Source organism: Cololabis saira, chromosome 2 (genome assembly GCF_033807715.1).
Source record: "Cololabis saira isolate AMF1-May2022 chromosome 2, fColSai1.1, whole genome shotgun sequence".
In the NCBI taxonomy this organism is placed as follows: domain Eukaryota; kingdom Metazoa; phylum Chordata; class Actinopteri; order Beloniformes; family Belonidae; genus Cololabis; species Cololabis saira.
In genome coordinates, this window is record NC_084588.1 from 3,059,733 (window position 1) to 3,084,938 (window position 25,206).

The following is a 25,206-nucleotide window of genomic DNA, read 5'->3' on the forward strand; positions in this document are numbered from 1 at the left end:
TGTTCACACTGTCATAAACAAATCAGATCTGAGTCACATATGAGCAAAAAATCGGATATGGGTCACTTGGGAGCTGCAGTGTGAACGTAGCCTAAGAGGCTGCATTCTTCTGCCTCACTGCAGGTCTCCATGCTCAGGAGAAGGTGACTAAGACCGCCTGGTTCAGTTGGAGGACGGCATGTTCAGTATGTGCCCACATGTCGCTTCCTTGTAACAAGTTCCAGGCGCTTTTATAGAAAAAACAATGCTCGCATGCACATGCAGCAGCCCTGCATGCCTCTTCCAGGATATCTGGAGGCAGATCTGTTGTTAAAGCTGGCCGAACAGCTGCTGAAGGCTCGTATTTCAGCCTAGTCACTGCACGCTTCAGGATGTGGACAAACTGAGATTTATTTTTAGCCCTTGACAGAAGTGCTTCAGAAGCAGGCCTGGAGGGAAAGTTTATTCTTCACAATACTGACACTAATATCCTTTCCTCAACCACGACTTGTTTTCAATAATAACTACAAGTTGTTTGCCTGACTTTGGATAACTTTAAATTGATTGCCATGACTAGTTTAGAGGAGCCATCTAACTTTAATTCAATTCAGTTGTCTCTCTAGGATGTTTCAAGAGACCAGAGTCCAGCTGGGTAGAGCAGGAAAAGAGAGATAGGAAAGTGAGGATGAAGAACAGAGAGGAGGAGAGACACGGATATATTGTCAAAGGTACAAAAGATTTCAAGTCAATTCAATTTTATTTATATAGCGTCTATTACAACAGAAGTTGTCTCTAGGATCTTTCCAGAGACCAGAATATGACCCCCAAGCAATTATTACATAAACACTGGCAGGTAAAAACTCCCCTCGTGGGAGAAAACCCTTAAGCCAAACAATGGCAAGAAAAACCCCCCTTTAGGAGGAGAAAAACCTGGACCAGGACCTGGATCCTAAGGGGGGACCCTCCTGCTGAAGACCAGCTGGGCAGAGCAGGAAAAGAAGGAACAGACAGAGAGAATGAAGAACAGAGAAAGGAGAGACACAGACACAATGGCTAACTGGTGCACTGCAGGGATGACTATATACATATATACATTCTGATCTCACTACTTCTCCAGTCACTGTTCCTGATGGTAACAACTCCTGGGAATAGGGGGAAAAAAGGTTTCTATCTCCAGTTGTCCTTGAACCAACTTCCCTTCATTTCACAAAATGCTGAAAAAGGTTATGAGATTGGTGATTGATCACAAAATTAAAGGCCAGGAGGCTCGTCTACAGTGTTGGTGGATTTCATCGTGAATCCTTGCGCAGATAATCTCACCAACGCAAACAAACATTCAGATGTTCAAAACTGTGCGTACACCCGAATTCAGGCATGTTTCACCTGAACATCACAACCAACGTGAAATTGAACGCAGATGCGGAATCACGACCATCTTCCTCATTTCCTTCCTCAAGTAGATCAATCTGAATATAATAATGTAGATAAATATGCATGAAAAACGCTCATCCAAACAAGAACTTCCAAAAGCAAGTGGAAAAAAAAAACATGCACCATGAGCTGGAGACGCTCCTGTCAGAAGTTGACTCCTGAAAAATAATTTATTTGATGGCATTTCCTCTGATTTAAGACATGAAAACAAAACAGAGTAGCTGCTGTGATTGTGTTGACCGCATTGCATTATGGGTGTCGTTGTTCCTTGTTTTGTGTTGCGTTCCCTGAAGAGTTGTGAGATTGTGAAGTAAACTGTGTGGTTTATTGTGTTCATACGGTTTTGTGACTGTTCATTGTTAGTGCATCATTACACTCTTTTATAATGTTGTTATTTAAGAACCGACACCAGAACTGAAGTTGGTGGGATGAAAAACGATTTCTCGTTCCAGTTCTATGTGAATTATAAAATTATATAATTGCCCAAATTTTCATGTGTTCTGCGTCGTACAACATGCAGAGAACATTTACGTAGTCACAGCTCTTATAGATGAACAATGTTTTTTTTAAAGGTTTTTGTGGCCTTTATTGAGAAAGTAGGTAGAGAGAGGGGGGGCATTGCAGAATAAAGTGACAGGCCGGGACTCAAACCTGCGCTCCCTGCACGAGGGCTAAAGCCTCTACAAATGGCGCCAGCTCAACCCACTGACCTATCCAGGGCCCCATAGATGAACAATGTTAACAGCATGAGTTTATATTTAATCCTTGAAGCAACACAAACGGATTCTCCTCTGCTGCAGAAATAAAGATAAGTTGTTTCAACACGAATAAAAAAAGTAGATCCAGAAGGATCCTCTTGCTGACCTAAATCAGCTAATGATCCAGTCTTCATCCTGAACCAGCAGGTCTCTGCGGCCCCTGAAGACTCGCTCCCTGCAAACTCTTTAATGCAGGGGTGTCCAAAATTCGGTCCTCGAGGGCCGCAGTCCTGCATGTTTTAGTTGTTTCCCTGCATCAACACACCTGATTCAAATTAACGGTCATCACCACCTTGTCATCAAAGTCTGGATAGTTCTGTTGATGACCAAGCTCCTTGTATCACGGTTTGGTAAAAAAAGGGAGACATCTAAAACATGCAGGATACCGGCCCTTGAGGACCGACTTTGGACACCCCTGCTTTAATGTCTTAACGTTGTGCCAAAGCTTCCACAGTTGCGCAATTATGCGACTTTACATCATTATTATTATTATTACATCATTATCTGTTTTCTTCATCTCATTGATGGATGTCTCTGTTCCTCACAACCATCACTGATGTGTTTTCAGATCTTCACGAGACACAAACACTGGAAAGTCATCAGTTTACTTTAATTCAGGTTGTAGCTTCACTTTAAGGTGTTTCTGTCACACTCCACTCTGCTGTTCTCCTGCTGTGGTGGAAAATTCCCCTCACTCACCTTCTGTCCACACCTCCCAATCAGCCCAATCAGCCCCACCTGCTGCTCCCAGCTGCATCTCACTCCCCAGACACTTTAGAAGCAGCTCCAGTTCATTCACTCACTGCCAGATTGTCTTAGCTTCACTGTTACTGCCATCTGAGAGTTGTGTTGCATTTGGGTCCTGCCACACCCCGTGACAGTTTCTGTGGGAAATTAGGTCAGAGCTGATATGAGGACCACCAGAACTCAAATGAGGACCACCAGAACTCAAATGTGGACCACCAGAACTCAAATGTGGACCACCAGAACTCAAATGTGGACCACCAGAACTCAAATGTGGACCACCAGAGCTGCAATGTGGACCACCAGAACTCAAATGTGGACCACCAGAACTCAAATGTGGACCACCAGAGCTCAAATGTGGACCACCAGAGCTGCAATGTGGACCACCAGAGCTGCAATGTGGACCACCAGAACTCAAATGAGGACTACCAGAGCTGAAATGAGGACCACTGGAGCTTCCACAGTTGCGCAATTACGCGACTTTACGCAGTCGTTTCTAGGACATTAATCTGATCATTATCTGTTTTGTTCATCTCATTGATGGACGTTTCTGTTCCTCACAACCATCACTGATGTGTTTTCAGATCTTCACGAGACACAAACACTGGAAAGTCATCAGTTTACTTTAATTCAGGTTGTAGCTTCACTTTAAGGTGTTTCTGTCACACTCCACTCTGCTGTTCTCCTGCTGTGGTGGAAAATTCCCCTCACTCACCTTCTGTCCACACCTCCCAATCAGCCCAATCAGCCCCACCTGCTGCTCCCAGCTACATCTCACTCCCCAGACACTTTAGAAGCAGCTCCAGTTCATTCACTCACTGCCAGATTCTCTTAGCTTCACTTACTGCCATCTGAGAGTTGTGTTGCATTTGGGTCCTGCCACACCCCGTGACAGTTTCTGTGGGAAATTAGGTCAGAGCTGAAATGAGGACCACCAGAGCTCAAATGAGGACCACCAGAGATCAAATGTGGACCCCAAGAGATCAAATGTGGACCACTAGAGCTTCCACAGTTGCGCAATTACGCGACTTTACGCAGTCGTTTCTAGGACATTAATCTGATCATAATCTGTTTTGTTCATCTCATTGATGGATGTCTCTGTTCCTCACAACCATCACTGATGTGTTTTCAGATCTTCACCAGACACAAACACTGGGAAGTCATCAGTTTACTTTAATTCAGGTTGTAGCTTCACTTTAAGGTGTTTCTGTCACAATCCACTCTGCTGTTCTCCTGCTGTGGTGGAAAATTCCCCTCACTCACCTTCTGTCCACACCTCCCAATCAGCCCAATCAGCCCCACCTGCTGCTCCAAGCTGCATCTCACTCCCCAGACACTTTAGAAGCAGCTCCAGTTCATTCCCTCACTGCCAGATTCTCTTAGCTTCACTGTTACTGCCATCTGAGAGTTGTGTTGCATTTGGGTCCTGCCACACCCCGTGACAGTTTCTGTGGGAAATTAGGTCAGACATGTTTTTCTTTCCTGGTTCAGGTGAAAATCAGAAGAGTTAAAACATGAAGGTTTATTTCAAATCACTCTTTACTTCAGGAGATCTAGTTGAAGAGGTTTTGTTGAATAAAAGCCAGTTTTACTAATTTATTGTTGAATGATGTCAACTGACAACATTTGCATGGCGGTACGCACAAAGCCATGTGAAGTTGATCTTTGAATATCCCGACGTGTGCGTGGAAAATGGCGTACGCAAGTTTTTTTTTGTTTTTTTTTGTACACGAGGCCCCTGGTCCCTACTGGCTCTGCTCCTATCTCATGTGGTTACATTGATCATGGTGTTACTGTGAATTGCTTCCTGCTGACAAAAACTTTGAGAACATGCCTTCACAGTCTGAATGTTCTGCTTTTGGATGTGATGTTGTAGGTTCTGACGGCAGGCCTTTTCAGAGAACTTGGTTGGCCAAAGAGCTCCACAATCACACCTGGAGGTGTGAAGTGACTGCTGAATGCCTCAGGTTCCAACTGACAGGGATGAAGACAGGTGTGGTGTTTCTCACGGCTCTGCTGTTCCCTAGCATCCAAGCAGGTGAGTTTGTACCCCAGCCTAAAATACATGTAAAGGCAGTACAAGCCATCAACCATGAGCCAAGTTGTATCATAGACTGTAAAGTCACTGGATCAACGATCCGTGATGTTATCCACAACTACAGGGAAAGTGAAGATCCGTCTGAGCAATGGTTTTCTGGATGTATTTCTCATCTTTGAGAACTCTAACTCGTATTTGGTGTTCCGCAGTGTGTCCAGATAAAGAAGTGGGACTTCAGCCGTGGATGCCAGGACATCGTGAAGACCACCGCATTACCATTGGTTACGGTCGGAGAGTAGTCCTCACAGCTTCAGCTACAGTCCACTCCATCGAGATTCTTAATGGAGGTATGTTGTATACACAATGGGATACTTTTGGTGAACTCATGAACCCCCCCGATCCAGAACAAGAACAAGGTGGGGTGCTCCATCACTCACGTATTTTCCTCTCTGCAGGAAAGCTGGTGATTGCCGACGGCAGCCAGCCCATACTGTTACGGACAAAACACATCCTCATAGGGAACAAAGGGGAGCTGCACATTGGCAGTTCAGACTGTCCTTACAAGGGAAACCTGACCATCTCACTGTTTGGAAGGTATATATTCACAAAACCATGGACCAAACTCAAGGTTTGAGGTCACTTTGAGATACAATGTAGCTCCTGATTCCTTCACACCTTTGTGGATCAAGAGTGTACATCTTTATGTTCAGGGATCACTTCAGAGAAGTAAGAAACCAACAGTTTCACACCGGACCACTAGGGGCTGAATCCAAACCTGCAGTTCCTCTGGATTCCTCTTGGACTTTGACCAATATAGTCAAACTGGGTTCGGACTGGTCAGACAGGAACATCTGTTCCCTTTGATGTCCCTCTTTTTTCCCTTGGTTTCTCTGATTTCTTTGATGTCTCCTTCGAGTGGTTCCTGTTTTCCTTTGATGTTTCATTAGTGTTCTCCATGAGCATCTCCTCTGATGTTCCCTTTGATCCCTTTTTAAATCTCTCCTTGTTTCTATGATGTCTCTTTTAAAATTCCCTCTATTGTCTTCCTTGATGTTTCATTTGATTTTTCCTTGTCTCCATGTAGGTTTCCTTTAAAAACAGTTTTTTCCCTTATTTCCTGTGATGTCTCTTGATTTTGGTTGGTTTTCTTGTCTCCTTCGATGTCGCCTTTATGTTTCATTGATACCTTGGGGCTTAGCACTGTTGAAGGCGAGACGATTCAAGAGGGTTCCTGGTTCATCTCAAAGTCTATCTGTGTTCTCTCTCCATCCTTCCTAGGGTTCTCTCTGGGTATGTCAGGTGTAATGAGTTTGGCAGGACCCAGACAGACACCAGAAACAACTCTCTCAGTAAAAGCAGTTTTAATAGTATATGTGAACAAGTCAAAGGTCAACACATGGTGGCATGTGTAGTTCCATTGACTCAAAAGGAGCTGAAGCTTCTCAATTGCAATGATTAAGAGATGAGTCCATAGGATGATGGGAGTAGAGTCTTCTGAAGGAGTGCGAGAGAATGGGTCTTGGTAAGGACTGGTTGCCATAGTGATCCACTGGGAGAGGGAAGGAGGGTGCTGCAGCAGCAGTGATCCAGAATATGGTTTGGTTGTAACTCACTCCTCTAACAAGATGCAGAAACTCTGGTGACGATAGTCCAGAGTCACAATACTCCTGTGAATCGTCCAACATATCTAAATCAGAGTGATGAAACACAATCCTTAGTCCCCAAACAGTAGCAGCGAATCAAATGTGGCAATAATCCTTGACAACATGACATCAACATCCAAGGGCAATAATATCCAGATAAAAACAGGGCAAAAACAAGACTGTCCTGAAGGCAGAGTCTGTATACTCCACAGAGACTCCTGAGCCTTTTCTTTATGACCGCCTTTAGCTCTTTCTTCAGCTGGCCCTCATTTCACTCATAGAAAATGTGAAGATCGTGCACAGCTTCCTCTGTCTCTGGATTAGGGGTGCTTGTCCAGTTGGCACACTTTTTGAGAGTGGAAGGACTGTATGATGGTGCCTGTTGGACTTCTAGTGATGGAATCTCCTGTTGAGTTCTGCAGTCAAGGTATCGATACATGTATAGTACACAGTAGTAAGACTCCACAGAGTCAAACGCTGGCACTTTCCGTTTCCTTTGTTGACCAGGCGCTACGGTAGGTAAAGGAATGCTGAGACTCTCCACTTTCTCTGACGCACCTTGAAATATCTTAGAAAACTTCTTCTCAGACCTCGATGCTTGTACTGTGTGAAGTACACCGTCAAATAGCTCGTGGGCCGTGGAGTGGTCCGGGCTTTCTTCTTGGAGTGGGTTTGATGCAAGAGCAGTGACTCAAATGTTGGGGTGTGAGTTCCATGCAGAGGATGAATGCAAAATGAATTGCATTTTTGTAAATTTTTGCATTCCCTAGGACCAGGTCAGGTGGATGTCTTTCACAGATGTCATCAAGGAGCATGATTATAACTTTCAGATTTCTCTGAAGGGCCTTCAGTGCTTGTTCCCTGCAAGTCCAGCGGATATCTGGCAGCCTCTTAGGTTCCACAATAAGTCCTGCATTCAGCACGGCGCTTTGAGGAGCCCCTGCAAAAGGTTGAAGGAGGTTACAGAGTGCTTATTTGACTTGATGTAGATATCGCACTGCAAATGACAACTGTTCTTTGTGGGAAATATCGGTGGTCTCACCCGAGAGAACAGAGTACATTTCACTTTTAGGCTCTCCCTCCTCATATACGTAGCCAGTGCTGTGATGGTGTCAGTTTGGCTTCTGTGTGACAACAGTGACACCTGAGGCCTCTTAGTGATTTCGTACTTCCAATATTTTCTGTAGGCATCGTCAGCACGCTGTCATAATGGGAAAACAGTTAGAGTTCCAGAAAGTTACAGCGGTTGTTACTTGAGTTACTCATCATCACCTCAGAATGCTAGTCCCTGCCTCGCGAAATACACTGTCAAATTTACTAACCTTGGGCCTAATTTATAAAAGAGTGTGTAGGATTCATACTAAAAGTGTACGTGTGCTCGAAAATGGCGTGCACACATAAAATCCTGATTTATAAAACCTTGTGCACGCACATCTGCACGCAATGTTCTCTTTATAAATCACAGTCCAGCTGGAAGGTTGCGCACGTGAATTCGCCTCATATCCCGCCCTCTACACGCCCACTTCACACCATAAATGGGCAATGCAAAGTAGTCCATGACTGTATTTGTATATAAATGAGCCTGCTGAGCATGCGCAGCGCCACCTGCAGTCTGTTTATGCTGCGTCAGGATGAATGAGACATGTCGAGCCACCGTGCCACTTAATTTCATGGAGACCGAGATGGAGATGTTGTGGATGAGGTGGAGGCAGGAAAACCACATTATTTGGTGGTCACAGTAGTGGCATCACTAACAAAAAGAAAGCGAGTGAGTGGCAGCACGTCGTTGCTGCTGTAAACGCCATGAGTGAAGTGGTGCGATCTGAAGGTGGAGGCCAAGGGGAGAGTGGCCCGGCACTTATTTGTTCTGTCCTCAGTCACTCTCCAGTTGTCGCGGTGGGTGACGAGGAAGTTCCCGGCCCGGCGTGTCCTGCAGCAGCAGCAGCACCAGAGTCCTGAATGAAGCTGTGCTTCAAACACGGAGGGACACGATCAGCGCTATATTATAAGTTTACATACATACATACATACATACATACATACATACATTAAAAGTATGACATGAATCTTGCTTCATTTCACCACCTCACCGTCTGCGTCGCCAGCTCCCCATATCTTCAAAATGTTCGTGCGCTAGGATCAAAGTTTGCGTAGAGATACGCACATTTTCCCGTTAGGTTTTTTTTTTTAAATCCCAACCTTTGCGTAGAAGGTGGCGTGCGCATCTTTCAAGCCCTGTTTTGTGCGCACGCAAGCTTTATAAATGAGGCCCAGGATCGGTATCTCTGCGTTTGTCTGCCTCTCGCTCTCTGGCTTCCACTCCTTTTACATCTGATACGGGCAATCCAAAGGCACTTCAATGAAGTCTGGAGTGCCTTTCTTTGGTAATTGGTCCACGTCACCGTGCTTGTTATGTGGACCTCTGTGACAGAATGCTGCTTGATTCATTTAAGAGCAGTATTCCACTTTCTGATACCATATCTGCACTCCTTTTTGTTTTTATATTTATCTAATAGAAAACGCAGACAACTAAAACAATGCATTGAATCAGCAGTGGGGGAATACTCTGACCACATATTTCCACAAAAGCAGTAATTTTGGAATGACCACCCCTCAGCATTTGTTTGTGAAAATACATATCTGGTTGAGAGGGCCCTACACTGCAGCACATAGCAATGTAGCTCTCATTACACTTGATGAGAAGTGCTTCAGCATGGGATGGATCTGTAGGATATGGCATGGTGGCTATTATTGTAATTGCATCCTCACTTTCATTAACAGCTCTTTCCTTCTCATACCCTTCCTGTAATGCTAAGGGAGGCGCCGCACCCTCTTCTTGGTTCATTTCATCAGGCAACATTGTTTCTGTTGGCACCCCTGAAAATGACTCAGTTCTACACTCTCTGCCTGTCCATCTTCATCATCTGTGATGGGCTCCTCCGGACCATGTAGTTATACTGATTCATCTCTCTCATTTGCTGAGAGAGCTGCTACCCGAAGCTGCTTGCTGTAGTTCTGGTTCTTTCTGCTTTTGTAACCTCGCTTTTCTTGACTTTAAGCTACAAAATATGTATATATCAAATCAATGTTGTGCATGATAATCATGTGACTTCCTGATTCCCCATGAAGGGGACAGCAGCATACACAACTTATACATCATTTGAATTTTATACCAAATTATAAACGAGTGGAGTGGTAGCCTAGTGGCTACAGAGGGGGTCTGGGGTATGGAGGACCCAGATTCAAGCCCCTGGATTGCAACTGAGGTCAACCACTTTGGGCCCCTGAGGCCCTTAACTCCCCAGGCGCTGTGCAAATGACAGCCCACTGCTCCTAGTTTGACTAGAGATGGGTTAAATGCAGAGAATTAATTTCCCCATCGTGGGATTACTATTTCAAATCAGAAATCCATTTTTGGGTAGTTAACGTTAACAGCGGGTCTATTATTATGCCAGTAAAATCAAATAGAAAGCAAAATAACATTTTCCTCTGTATTCATCATTTTTGAATGCTGTTCAATATCATTGAGCATTATATTTAGCCTTATTATTAATTTGTAATGTCAATAACCTAGCAAAATGAGTCCTTGTTTGCAAACCTCGACTGTTGAAGTATATATTTTGCAGTGGGGTTGCAATAACTCATTGCCCAAAGGGGACTTTTCCTACACAGTTTTGGCCAGGATGCTGTAATTAAAAAACATTCTGTTTGTGTCTATTTTTAACATGTTACCATAAAAGCTACTTGACATTTTCCTACAAAATGTTTGTCATCATGCTTTTTTTCTTCAGCTGTCTGTCTGTCAGTTTGTTCCTTTCCCCCGTCATTAAACATGACAAATATCAGTGAATAGAAAAGTAAAATAATTCAAGGAAATTTAATTAATCTTTTAAGTTTCCTTTCAGTAATTGACTATTGAAAGGAAATTTAGCCATGAAATGTTTTCAGCGGCGCAAGTGTTGTGGTTAATTTTGAATTAAACACTGTCATTACCTGTCTGTCTGGTCCAGGTCAGAGGAGAAGTGTGTAGAAGCGGTTTGGCCCGGAAATTTGGCCCAACGGATTGGCCCGACAGTTTGGCAGGTTGGCCCGGCACTTTGGCCCAGTGGATTGGCCTGGCAGTTTGGCCCGACAGATTGCCGGGTTGGCGAGGCAGTTTGGCCTGGCAGTTTGGACCAGTGGATTGGCCCGACAGTTTGGACCAGTGGATTTGCCCGACAGTTTGGCGGATTGGCCCGACAGTTTGGCGGATTGGCCCGACAGTTTGGCCCAGTGGATTGGCCCGACAGTTTGGCGGATTGGCCCGACAGTTTGGCGGACTGGTTTGGCGGTCTGGCCCTACGATTTAGCAGTTTGGCCCGGTGGTTTAGCCGGGCGGTTTGGCCGGCGCTCAGCACTGCATGAGTAATAACCGGAGTAGGAGGGAGGAGGAAGGCGGGCGCTTGTGCACGCCGCAGATCAGATAGGGGTAGAATTCCCCCAAGAAATCAAATAAATGCCGAGATATCAAAAAGACTGTTGGGGGGGTAATTTTTATTTTTTAATAATGATGAATGAAGAAAAAAATTGGGCTCCAGCAGAAAGGCCACTTTTCTGGTCCAGGACAAAAGGGCAGGTGCTTGTGCACTGCCATGGGTCTACCTTTACACGTGCATGACTACTTCAGTCATCCATGTTCTCTCTACCAGGCTTGACGATGATGACGAGGAACATGGCTACTTTGGGAGGAAGTTCATTGGCGTGGGAACTGGCGGGACCCTGGAAATTCACGGCCAGCCAAAGCTGTCGTGGACGTTTCTGAACAAGACGCTGCTCCCCGGAGAGATTGCTCAGGATAACTACCTGCTGAAGAGGAGCTGGGGAAGGCGAGGAATCATTGTGCACGTGATCAACCCCCACACAGCCCAGGTGCTGCATGCTCACAGGTGAGGCTCCGCCCAAAAAAGTGAGGCTGTTTTATGATCATGAGGGTACGTTGGGAGCTGAAGTATTATATTTTTCTCTATCTTCTGATGGCATGAACTGTGTGGCAGTGTGTGGCTGTTCAATAACACTTCTCCAGAACAATTCATGCAAATATGAGGACATGATATCTGGAGATACAGTTATACCTATAGGGTCAAATCTGGCCACTCAAAGCCTTATATTTAGTCTAAAAGTCGCAAGCTGGATATCAGAGAAGCCAGTTTTGTTAGTGTGGTGTGAAATTGTGTTTGGAGTGTGTTAGTACATCTGCTGGTTGGTCCAGATGGGATGCACAACAACCGTTTCATTTTCTTTCCTGCAGGTTTGACACCTACAAGAGTCCCAATGAAAGCCGGAGCCTAGCAAAGTATGTGGGAGAGGTGGAGGTGGGACTTATCCTGGCCATGGTGGTCAACGACGAGGCCTCTAACAATCTGGAGGATTCAGCCAAAAGGATGCTGTCCAGGCTCGGCAGCCAACACATCTATGACCTGGGCTTCCGGTAAACTCTTGATGACTTTCTGTGCAGAAAATTTTGATGTTGAGCATACCCTGAAAGGACCCACCCAGTGGATCATGTCGGTCCCCCTGCAGCATAGGCCTATAGCAGCATATCTACGACGAAGCTATGTTTGAGACTAACTATTATAGTCTTGTTCTATAGCTGCAGCTATGACTACTGACTCTAACACACTAGAGTTTAAACTAACTAGAGGTTTACTAAACAGAAAGGTTTTAAGTTTGGTTTTAAAGGTGGAGGTGGTGTCAGCCTCCTTAACCCAGAGTAGAAGTTGGTTCCATAGTAACGGTTCCTGATAGCAGAAGACCCGCCCTCCATATCTACATTTGGATCCTCTAGGAACTACGAGTAAACCTGCACTCTGAGAGCGGGGAGAGCTCTGCCAGGAACATAAGGCACTATCAGGTCTTGCAAACATTGCGGAGCTAAGCCGTTTTGGGCTTTACATGCAAGTAATACAATTTTTGAATTAGATTAGACGTTTTACGGGGACCAATGGAGCGACGCTAACACTGGAAAGACGTCGTCTCTTGCTGATTCCTGTCAGCACTCGTGCTGCTGCATTTTGGATTAGCTGGAGCCTATTGAGCAAATTACTTGGACATCCTGCTATTAACACATTACAGTAATCTAGTCTAGAAGATACAAACGCATGAACTAGTTTTTCTGCATCACTCTGCGAGAGGATTTTCCTAATCTTTGCGATATTACAGAGATGGAAAAATGCTATTTTACAAACCTTAAGGCAGGCACAGAACAGGCTCTGAAAGGGCCAGAATAGCTGTCGACGATTTCCAAAATTTGTTGATATGCCAGGTAACCGCCAGCTCTAAAGGCAGAAATCCTGTCATCAGAAAATCCAATTATAAAGGCATTTTCAACATTCTCGACTGACAGTATAGACAGATGCACGATCCTCCACGTTTTCCAGGAGTCCATCGTGTATCTGGCAGCAAACGTCCCGTCGGGGCAAGAGCGCTCCCCAATGCCCTGTCTTCTCGTTGAGAAAATTGGGTGAATTTCGTTGAGGGACCAGTTAACCAATTCCATGATTTTAGAAAGTTTCAGAGGATATGAATAATAATATCCTTAACACCTGCCCGGGCAACAGATCAGGGTTCCAGCGTTGCCCAAGCAGCAGGAACCACCCTTGACCTCCGCTAGCAGGCTCCAAGGAAAGACAGGGTCAGTACGTTGGTACTAGCATCGGCTGCATCGTCTGCCTATCGGTTCTCCACACCTAGACTGGCTGCCGGCCAAGGCTGATGAGTCCAGTCTACCCCATATTTAACCCATATGTGGGACCCCAGCAGGTGCTACCACCCCGGGCCAGGGTGGACCTGAGAGCAATGACAATTAAGGGGTGGCTCCACACTCCCCAAAACTCCAGTTTTCCCAAACCAGAGCCTTGTAACCGGGTGCAGTTTTATGTCTTACCCAGGACCCGAGGATATGAATAGAGAGGCTCCAATAGAGTGACAAGACAGCACAAGACAAAGAGCAGCAGCAGGGCAGATAGGGAGGGAGCGGGAGAAGAAAAGAAAAGTGTCCACCTTTGGCGAGAGCAGGAAGAACATGGTCATAATAGTCAGTGAACATACAGACCTTGTTTTAGATGTTGTTTCAGGATGGATCAGCATCACCTCAGGAATTTTAGGCAACATTAGTTATCATTGCATGTTGGCTTGAGCTAAGCTAAGTTTGAAATAACTCTCTTGTAACTGAGGGCCTGTTACAACTACATTCTAGGCTTGTATGCCCATTTTCGGACTAAATTAACTGTGGTTGGGTGGCATCATTTCTTCATAGCCAGTAGGAGACTCAACATAAGGTCATGATGCCTCCAGATCAAGAGCAGCAGAGGAGACTACCTGTCTGACATGTGACCGTGAAACTGTCTATGGTTTCTCTGCAGCCATACTTGGACCTTCATTGTGAAGAAAGGTGACCCTTCTTCTGCTGTGGAGCATCACAGCCTCTACCAAGGTGAGAGACTCTTTCAGCTGTAGAATTCAGGACTGCATGAGATCTTGTTGTAGTATAATTGAATGGGCTGTTATTGCCGTGGTTTCGCCACTGCTGGTTAACATTTCCATGTTGTGTTTGAGCAGGAATGAAAGCATCGCCGGAGTCACACAGCTCTGCTGTTTTTCGTTCGGCTTCTGGGGAGCACTTCAGCGTCAACGCTAGTAGCTGCTGGCTACAAGGTACAGTAGCTCCACCCACATTGCACTGAGGTTACATATATTAACAATAAAAGCTTTCTCAGACAGTTAGAAAGATATGACAATCAAAAGGATTATTTTGAGGATTAGCTGTGGCTAATGTTTCTCATATTAGCTATAACTTTTGTGGTCCGAAATTACCTGACCTTAGGAAAACTAACGTGGACGTTAGACTCCCACTTAGACTGTACCAATGCCACAGCTTGGCTAGGTAACAACATTTAATTGATGTTTAAGAGGCTAGCTGGCTAGATGATGCTGGCTTGCTCATTATTATGATCACTGATTACTGTGATTACTGATTACTGTGATTACTCTTTGCGATTACTGATTACCGTACTACTAGCTTGTTCAAACAAAGATATTCTGGACACAGTCATCTGACTCAGTAAGTTCTCAGGGATCTAGAATCTGTCAGACTTGATTAGCTGTTACAGGTTGACGTGAACTTTAGTACATGTCCAGTTTATTCCCATAAATTCATGTAGAAAGCTTCCAGCTTTGAACATTCCTGAAACTGTGGCTGGGGGTTGTGTGTGCGTATGTGTGTGTTTTTCAGAGGCAGAGTGGTCAGATTGGTTTAACAGGGATGATGAGAGGGGATCTGGAGACTGGGAGAAGCTGGACATCCTGCACAGAACATTCCCAGGGAGACTGTGCAACAATCCTCTGGACATCCAGGTCATCCTCTGCTACTACACCAAAGACCACACACACAAACACATACACACACTGGCCCCAGCTTAAAAATCATGAGCTGTGTCCCAGAAGTGCACATTTAGCAGAGCCATTTCATGGTTGTTTTCATCGTGTTCTCTTTATCCAGGCTGAAACCCTTGATGGTGTTCCTGCCAACCAGACAGGAGATGTGATCCACAGGAACGACAAAAACTATGGCTTTGTGTGCCTGAACAAGGACCAGCCTCATAGAGTCTGCCACAACTACAAAGTCCGCTTCTTGTGTGGAAAACTCGGTTTGTTCATTACTTTCAGCATCTGTGTGCATGTTTGGAGGGACCACACGTACACCTTGATGAAGAGCTTGCCTTGCTAAATAGCTGCCTTGCTGTTATTCCAGAAAATTCTCATGCAAAGTTCATCTGATTCCACTTTGGGATCAGATGGTCTGTCATTCACCCAGAGAATAAGAGGAAAATACACTTCTAATAGTCTCAAATGCAATAGCATGCTCAGAGCCAGAGTTAACTAAACAACTGGAATGTTCTGGAATAGGTGAATATAGTGCCCTCTTCATCAAAGTTGAATCAGACTGAAACCTATGTTCTTGTATGAGAAGAGAAAACTAGAAGTAGTGAGCATTTAGCCTCCTCACGTTGCCCTGAAATGGTGCTGGCAGCTTACATGTGATTCACCATCCATGAGCCATGCAGCACCCTGTACCTAAAATTAGCTCCTGTTGTCCGGCAGTTCATCCACAGGCCTCCATTTCAGTGAAAATGTTGACCAACAGCACCATCCTGGAGCTGGCTGACCAGCCAACAGGCTGGATGCCCGGTGACCGGATTGTTGTGGCCAGCACAGACTATTCAATGCACCAAACTGAGGAGTTCACGCTGATACCCTGCCCTACCTGCAAATCTCACCAGGTGAAGGTCAAAGGTAAGAAACACAAGCCTGACTGTGATGTGACTCTGCCTGTGATGTGAGTGTTTGGATGCTGTTGGGAACAACACTGAGTTGTTTCAGCTGCAACTAGATGAACTGCATACCTCCACTTAGTAGTTACCAAGGAAATACTCTGTCCTATGATCAAAGTAGAAATTTTGTCTAGAGCACTGGAGTAGACTGGATCCAGAGCTCTGTGGACCCATTTACAGAGGCTGTAGTCCTCGTGCAGGTACCGCAGGTTTGAGTCCCGGCCAGTCAACCTTCACTGTGCCCCCAAACCTGAGGGACTTTAAACCAACAGAATTCACAATATTTACCCTTGCAAAACCCTTGCAGTAGGGATATGGAAAGTCACCTTGCTGGGGGGGAAGGAGCCGGAGCTTGTGCGTGAGGTTGAGAGATACCGGCTAGATATAGTCGGGCTCACCTCCACACATAGCTTGGGCTCTGGAACCCAGCTCCTTGAAAGGGGCTGGACCCTCCACTACTCTGGAGTTGCCCAGGGTGAGAGGCGACGGGCTGGTGTGGGCTTGGTTATAGCCCCCCAGCTCAGTCGCCATGTGTTGGAGTTCACCCCGGTGAACGAGAGGGTCGCTTCCCTGCGCCTTCGGGTCGGGAAAAGATCTCTCACTGTTGTTTGTGCCTACGGCAGTGGGGAGTACCCGGCCTTCTTGGAGTCCCTGGGAGGGGTACTTGATAGTGCTCCAACTGGGGACTCCATTGTTCTACTGGGGGACTTCAACGCTCACGTGGGCAATGACAGTGATACCTGGAGAGGCGTGATTGGGAGGAACGGCCTCCCCGATCTGAACCCGAGCGGTGTTTTGTTGTTGGACTTCTGTGCTAGTCACAGTTTGTCCATCACGAACACCATGTTCAAGCATAAGGGTGTCCATCAGTGCACGTGGCACCAGGACACCCTAGGCCGGAGGTCAATGATCGACTTTGTTGTCGTTTCATCTGACCTTCGGCCACATGTCTTGGACACTCGGGTGAAGAGGCATGTTCCAGGCATGTCCTTCCTCCCTAGGGAGGTGTTCCAGGCATGTCCTTCCTCCCTAGGGAGGAGTTCCAGGCATGTCCCACCGGGAGGAGACCCCGGGGAAGACCCAGGACACGCTGGAGAGACTATGTCTCTCGGCTGGCCTGGGAACGTCTCGGAGCTGGAGGAAGAGATGGAGGAAGAGATGGAGGAAGAGCTGGAGGAAGAGCTGGAGGAAGAGCTGGAGGAAGAGCTGGAGGAAGAGCCGGAGGAAGAGCCGGAGGAAGAGCCGGAGGAAGAGCCGGAGGAAGAGCCGGAGGAAGAGCCGGAGGAAGAGCCGGAGGAAGAGCCGGAGGAAGAGCCGGAGGAAGAGCCGGAGGGAGAGCCGGAGGAAGAGCCGGAGGAAGAGCCGGAGGAAGAGCCGGAGGAAGAGCTGGAGGAAGAATCTAGGGTGAAGGAAGTCTGGGCATCTCTGTTAAGGCTGCTGCCCCCGCGACCCAGTAACGGATAAGCGGTGGAAAATGGATGGATGGATGGAAAATATGATTTAAAAGGACCAGTATATAAAACAGTTAAAAAGCAATAATTAAAGACAGATATCACCCTCACAACCTCAGGGTTCTGGTTGGTTCATCATGGATCAGGAGATCACAGATGTATTTTTTGGTCTGAGACCATTCAGAGATTTATTGGATTGGATTGGGTTGGATTCAACTTTAATAATCGCCACGGGGAAACTTCATTGCCACCATGGCCACAACAATACAACATAAGACATAGACATAATATCTCCACCTAGGGACAGCAGTGGATCAATACAGCAGCAAAATAACCAGAAAATGACCCCCCAAAAAAGGGACATAAAAAATGCATAAAAGAATACAAATCCATTTAAAAGTGCAATATGCAAGACAAGTATAGCAGCAAGTTAAACAGCTAAGAATATAGCTGCAATTTAAAGTGCACTGTGCAAGCAAATATGGCAGCAAGTTATGACAGCCTAAAAGAGTGGCTGCAGTTTAAGCAGTACAAGGATTAGTATAGCAGCAAGACATGACATCAGCAGTCCAAATTAAAAAGTCTGGTTGCTGCAGGAACAAAGGACTTCCCAAATCTCTCTGTGGAGCATCTGGGCAAAAGAAGCTTCTACTTCTGCTACTTCTAGCAAAAAAGCTGTACAGGGGATGATCATCTTGGGACAGGAAAGCTCTGAGCTTCCTCCTACTATAACTGGTACTATAACTGGTACTACTGGTACTATAACTGGTACTACTGGTACTATAACTGGTACTATAACTGGTACTACTAGTACTATAACTGGTACTATAACTGGTACTATAACTGGTACTACTAGTACTATAACTGGTACTATAACTGGTACTACTGGTACTAATAGCTCTGATCTTCCTCCTAGTCCTCTGCTCTGTTCTGACCTCCAGAGAAGAAGGGCTCATACCAATGACAGATCCGGACTTTTTAATACGTTTATTAATCCTGTTCCTGTCCTCCAATCTCAGGCTGCCGCCCCAACAAACAACCGCATAAAAAAGGACACTTGCTAAAATGCAATTATAAAAAACATTTAAAAGGGATCTGCTGATGTCAAATGATCTGAGTTTCTGTAAGAAATATAATCTGGAATGGGCCTTCTTAAAAGTAGCATTGGAGTTCATCTTCCAGTCCAGTTTACAGTCCACGTGCACACCAAGATATTTATATGAGAGTACAATCTCTACGGACTGTCCTTTAATCAAAATAGGGTCAGTTTCAGGTTTCTTCCTTCTCATGTCCATAACAAGTTCTTTTGTCTTGTCTAGATTACATTTATAAACCAGCAGCAGGATTTATCATCTGTTATGGGACACACAGGAAGCCAGCGTAAAGATCTAAGAACTGGAGTTATAAGGTCCAGTCTCCTGGTCTCAGTGAGGACTCTGGTCTCCTGGTCTCAGTGAGGACTCTGGTCTCCTGGTCTCAGTGAGGACTCTGGTCTCCTGGTCTCAGTGAGGACTCTGGTCTCCTGGTCTCAGTGAGGACTCTGGTCTCCTGGTCTCATTAGGACTCTGGTCTCCTGGTCTCATTAGGACTCTGGTCTCCTGGTCTCAGGACTCCAGCAGGTTCTGGACTAAGTGCAGCTGGTGATGGAGGTTCTAGACCCGTGAGACCAGCGTTACAGTAGTCCAGTCTACTGGAGATAAAAGCTGGACCAGGTCTTCCAAGTCCTGCTGAGACACCAGTCCTTTAATCCTCCACATGTTCTTTAGGTGATAACAGACTTAACTACCGTCTTTATGTGACACCGTTTTTAATCACTGAGGACAGAGACCTGAAAGCAGAGACGTATTTACAATGTCTAGAAAATCTGAGGACATACAATGTTCAACACTTAAAGACCCTGGAGTATCACAGCAGCAAGTGGAGTTCAGTTGGTGTATGATGTCATCTAGGTTCTTATGAGTGATTGGAGAGAATTGTGTCATGGCTTCTCTCGGTGGACACAGAAGAGACGCATGTCCTGCGTCTAGCATAGGAGCACTGGCTGACTGTCAGATTTTCTGAATCTTTTCAGTAAAGAAAGTCAAAGTCATCACAGTAACGGTTGGATAGAAGTTCAGGGTCCACTGACTCAGGCGGGTTGTTAGCCTGTCAACTGTAGCGAACAAAGTGCATTATGGTTGTTTTTGGTAATGATATTAATAAAATATGATTGTCTTTCCTCAGCTCTGTATTATATGCTCAGTCTCTTTATAGACGTCATAATGAACCTCTAAGTTGTTTTTCCACCTGATACTAATGATGCTAATAATTTTACCATTGAATTTATCCACCAGCTCATTAACTGAAGGTGAGTGGAGGAGGAGGAGTTCTGGATAAACTTTCTTTGTGTATTTTCATCTAAGTACTGTTTCTTGATGATCTGTCTGGAAGCTTCTGTTGACATTAATACAACAAAAAAAAACACAATAAGTATTAATTCCCAAACAGAATTTCAACTGTGCAGTAGTTACGGTGCATAGAAACAAGTTAAATTTAAATCATAAATAGAATTTTGAAATTGGTCTGAATAAAAATCGAAATGGTCCATTCCATATTTCCATCCAGGTGTGTGTGTGTGTGTGTGTGTGTGTGTGTGTGTGTGTGTGTGTGTGTGTGTGTGTGTGTGTGTGTGTGTGTGTGTGTGTGTGTGTGTGTGTGTGTGTGTGTGTGTGTGTGTGTGTGTGTGTGTGTGTGTGTGTGTGTGTGTTGTGAAGGACAAGCGCTCTACTGTTCCCCCTCCACACTTGCTGCTTTCAGGCGGTTTCTCATCATGGCCCCGGTCTCAGTTCCTGCTGCACCCATGTGCTTCTGAACGAGCTGACCCTCCCCCTGCAAACTAGAATGCCACAGCAATCCAGACCCCAACCTTCTGGAGCTTTTATAGTCTACCTGTTAACCATGTTGGATTATAGATATCAAAATTAGCTGTCTCTGCACTTATCACAAGACCAAATACAGTGATTCTGTGGGCTTAAAATTTCACAACTGCGTGACATGCCATATGTAAAATCTATGTAAATATCAAACACGTATCACAACTCGGACCATTTTTCTCTGTGGATGTTTATGTTCAGTTCTGTTCCCAGAAACTGGGATATTTGGTTTCCGTAATCCGGGAATGAAAGCAGTGATTTAGAAATGGGTTAAACTGAAAAATCTGCTTCAACCACCTGGGAGACAGTGTTGGCTTGTGCTCACTGGCTTCCAGGAAATGGATGTTTGTCAAGTCCGCAGAAACTGTTTGGTCTGAAACAGATCCAGGAGAAAGTCTTTTCTGTACCAGGAGGATAATTTTTGTTCACCTTCATGATGGTTCTCCCCTGCATCATGCTTCCTCTTCAATCTATCTTCATAGTTTCAGGACTCTCCAACATCTTGTCACTAGTTTTTGAACTAGTCGGAGTTGCAGAGGAAAAGACAATCAGTTTAACAACATTCGCAATTTGAAACGTTCCATGGAGATGTGCGAAATTCACAAGAAATAATTACAAATTTGTGGAAATGTATCATATCAAAATAAAAAGGAATGGTCTAATCAGGGTTGTCCAAACCTGATCCTCGAGCCTAGATCAGGGTTGTTCAAACCCACTCCAATCTTAATGTCCAATTCAAACACTTCTGAGATGAATATAAATGGTTGAGCAATTGACCCTTTGTCAGCCTTCTGGTTGGTCCCTGACTGACCAATCAGAAAAAATATTCTCCGTTGCTACTTCCGGGCAGAATATCCGGTTGGACGAAACTGCCCTCTCTCATTCACGTCAATGGAAAAAGTGTAGTTTTTACTTGCCTTGTATCAAAATTTAAATAACTGGATTATTTTTTTTTTTAACTTTCGTATTAGTAAAAGGAACACTTGGGAACACTGCACACAGTGTAGTGAAGGTGCAGCGTATTTTTGTCCCAAAACCGGCAGAAGTCCGTTCCGTACTACCGAAACAAAGTCAGCTCTGCAGCAGCTACAACTGCGAAAGCATTTATTTATTTATTTATTTTTAAATGGTTACGCGGTGTTTGGGGCACTTGTAAAAGTGACACCAGCTACCCAGAGAGAATCACAGGAACACATTTCATCCCAAAACAATAGTAAATGACAAAAAATGTTTTGTATAAAGATACGTGGACGGCCACACCTCCCACTGTGCTATTAGCTAAACTAATCAAAAGATCTCGTTCTTGCCGAAAACCTGTTTTTTTCACCACACCGTACCTGAAGTGTTCCTTTTTATTTATATCCAGTTGCTGTTGATTTTCTTTGGTCCAATAATTAGAAATAGTGTGATGTAAAACCCTGTTTGTACAATGGAAGTAGACGGGAGAGATGACAGTTTTGTCCGACCTAGCAGTGGGAGCAGGGCTTGACAAAGGGTCAATTCTAAGTTAGTGTGCTAGATCAAGATAAAACCTACATTCTTGTATGTACTTGTTTTAGTTCTACTAGTCTACTACTAGTCAGTTCTGCTGATCCCGGTTGATATTCCCCAAGTCCTGGTTGCAGTTCTGCTAGTCCTGTTTTCAGTGCTGGTAATTCAATTCAATGTTATTTATGTAGTGTCTATTACAACAGAAGTTGTCCCTAGGTGCTTTCCAGAGACCAGAACATGCCATTACATAAACAATGGCAGGTTTCCAAACACTAACAAGTTTGCTTTTAAAGGTGGAGGTGGTGTAAGCCTCCTTAACCCAAACTGCAAGTTGGTTCCATAGTAATGGTTCCTGATAGCAGAAGACCCATCCTCCAGATCTACATTTAACCAAACTCTAGGTACTACGTGTAAACTAGCACTCTGAGAACGGAGAGCTCACACAAATCTAAAGGAGGTGAAGTTATAGTAAGTGAAATAAGGTGGGCCTGTCCCAGGCCTGCTTGTTCCATCCATTTGACCATTTTTGGACTACTGGATTTGGGTGGAGTCGATTCCATCAGTCCAAATAAAAAATTTCAAACCAGCTCTTCACAAGCTCTTCAAAAATCTGTGGGTGACAGATTATGGTACGGCACAGAGTCATCTAGGAGAATTAAGAAACCAACAACCAAAGTAACAGCTGAAACTCTTCATCACTTGGTTTCCTCACTGCCAGGATCCTTTTGAGGTGTCATCAGAAGGAATGGAGATGACACAGAGTGAAAGAGTGTTGTTGTTGGATCATATTTGTGTACATGTGCAGGTACTGCCTGGTTCCTTCACATGGGTGAGGAGGTGGACGGCGTGGACATGAGGGCGGAGGTGGGCCTGCTGACTCGGAACATTCTGGTCCGTGGAGAAACAGAGTCTGGCTGCTACAGCCACAATGCCTGCAAGTTCTTTAAGTTCGACACCTTTGGAGGACATTTGAAGGTAAAACTGGTTAACCTGGATGGAACAAGCTGGCTGCTTGTCTATTGTTTTTTTTTTTTTTAATTAATGCCAGTCTGTCGTTGTCAGGTGGAGCGGGGCTTCAGGGCCGTTCACATTGCAGGCGTGGAGCTCCAGCACATGGGCCAGCAGACCATGGGTCACTACCCCATCCACTTCCACATGAACGGAGATGTAGACGAGAGGGGAGGTTACAACCCACCTACCTCTGTCAGCCATGTGTCCATTCACCACTCGTTCTCCCGCTGTGTGACCATCCATGGCTCCAATGGTCTGCTGGTAAGTCCCACTTCCAATTTCTGATTCTCTCAGGAACAGACAGAACCAATTATGGAATAATAGGAATAGAGTAAAATAGTTATAGAAAGGGAGAAAATCCCCAAAGTGCAAGGTGTGCAGGTACCAAACCATCACCCTTCCACCACTGTGATTGACACGAGTAGGGTGTTCTCTGCTTAAATACTGTGTTTGGTTTCCTCCAAACATGGTTCTGGACATTAAGACCAAACATCTCCACTTTGGTCTCATCTGTCCGCAGGACATTGTTCCAGAAATCTGCTGGTTTGTTCAGATGGAGTCTTGTGAACCTCAGTCCTGCTTACTCTGGAGACATCTGGGAAGTCCACTCCTGGGGACACTAATAATTGTTTTGTTTTTTTTAGTATTTGTGGGGGAACTGCAACAGAAGGAGAAATTATTCAAGCATAAAGTGATCAAGAGGAAAACATCTTCAGGTTAAATTCTGTTGTACACAGCTCATAACTGCCAATCGATCTAATCAATCCAATCTGATCAAATCCAGTCCAGTCAAAATAATCCAGTCCAAATTACAAAACAATCAAATCCATATCAATCTAGCCAATTCAGGAATAATCAAATCCAAATAATTAAGTCCAATCCAATCTTGTCCAAATAATCAAATTTGGGTCCTTTGCGCTTTCAGGTTGACCATGTGAGAAACCACCCTGGCCAAGACAGCTATATCCGCCACAGCCCTGCCACCGTGGAGCTTTTTAACTACCTCAACAACCGGATGAGCACATCCCTGAGTCCACAGACAGCTTCCTCCCTAGAACATGTGTTGGTGTGATTAAGACGATACTTAAAGTACTCTTTCCACCGTCCAATGACGTCTACAGTTGAGGTCAACAGCACCCTACCTCCACTATACACATTGTTGCTAGAGCTCTGCTTTCCTCGCCTGAGTCACCTCGTGGTTTGCCAGAATCTTCTTGGAGCCAATCGAAAGTCCTTCCCCATTGGCTCTCTGAAGTGGTCCTACGCCTGAGTTCTTTACTCAACAACCGCTGAGGCTTTGGGTTGCTTTGCCCGCCAGTACCTATCAACTGCCTCCAGACTTCAATCTCTATTAGACTCTTCCCTCACCCAGGGTGTCCACCGCCAGGTTTGGTGGTTACCGCCATGACCGATACCAGTGATCTTACTGCCCTAGCTCCGGTCAGCTGCAATCCTCAGTTATTATTTAGAATTGGGCTATCTGATCACCATAATTGTTCTCCATTGTTCTTGTAGTTTATAGTTATGATCTGCCCCCTCCTTTTCTCTTCTGTACAAGTGTGCAGGCCAGAGTTTCCAGAGCTGCATGCTGACCTGCAGTCCCCCCTTCTGACCACCTCATTGTCTGCTGTCTCCACCTGTTTATATGATGGTCTCTTTAGCTAACCATGTATCAGTCATATGTACATAGAACTTAGTTCTCAAGTTAACAGATCATTAATACTAATATATCTGCTTTTTTGGACCTTTGACAATATATCTCTGTCTCTTCTCTCTCTGTTCTTCATCCTCTTTTCTATCTCTTTCCTGCTTTACCCGAATATATCAGGGGAAAATGCCCAGAAAAACAGCTCCTGAAATTATTCAGGCACATAATGAGAGACCATTCCAATCGGAATAAGCCAATGCAGCCAATTTATTCCAGTCCAGCCTGGTCCAATCCAGCTCCAATCCAGTGTATTTGTATAGCACAATTCAACACAAGGTAATTCAAAATGCTTTACATCAACATTAAAAGCGGCAAGACACAATTAAAGAGTAAATAACAAATAAAATGAAATAAAATAAGAAAAGAGGTAAAATAATGAGAAGCACAAGTTGTTAAAAATAATGGTTTTGGTGGTGTTAGTTAGCTTTCTGTTAGCCTGCTCCCTTTCACTGTTTTGGGAAATCGGCAGAGTACAAGCATTCCCATATTGTCCATTTATCTTCCCATTCACTTCGAGCCTGTGAATTTTTGTTTCCAGTAGTGCTATCTTCTGGAGCAGTTTGTGGTAATCATCCATGGAAATGGAAAAGGGAGGCACCTTGCTGCTAATTAGCTTCTGCTAGCTGCTGCTAGCTGAGTTCCTCAATCCCAGTCACAATAGCGCGGGCTTGG

At 44.9% G+C, this 25,206-nt stretch overlaps 1 protein-coding gene across 1 annotated transcript in view; it reads left to right on the forward strand.

Moving 5' to 3' along the window:
* LOC133457131 (cell migration-inducing and hyaluronan-binding protein-like) overlaps positions 1 to 25,206 on the forward strand; it is a 122,730-nt gene that overhangs the window by 47,983 nt on the left and 49,541 nt on the right. Inside the window, exons 2-13 of the mRNA XM_061736048.1 lie at positions 4,789 to 4,950; positions 5,160 to 5,297; positions 5,406 to 5,544; positions 11,282 to 11,518; positions 11,881 to 12,060; positions 13,994 to 14,064; positions 14,190 to 14,285; positions 14,863 to 14,984; positions 15,130 to 15,277; positions 15,732 to 15,923; positions 22,621 to 22,790; positions 22,878 to 23,087. Of these exons, the coding sequence (XP_061592032.1) occupies positions 4,896 to 4,950; positions 5,160 to 5,297; positions 5,406 to 5,544; positions 11,282 to 11,518; positions 11,881 to 12,060; positions 13,994 to 14,064; positions 14,190 to 14,285; positions 14,863 to 14,984; positions 15,130 to 15,277; positions 15,732 to 15,923; positions 22,621 to 22,790; positions 22,878 to 23,087 (1,758 nt within the window). The 5' untranslated portion in view covers positions 4,789 to 4,895. The remainder of the gene's footprint in view (positions 1 to 4,788; positions 4,951 to 5,159; positions 5,298 to 5,405; positions 5,545 to 11,281; positions 11,519 to 11,880; positions 12,061 to 13,993; positions 14,065 to 14,189; positions 14,286 to 14,862; positions 14,985 to 15,129; positions 15,278 to 15,731; positions 15,924 to 22,620; positions 22,791 to 22,877; positions 23,088 to 25,206) is intronic.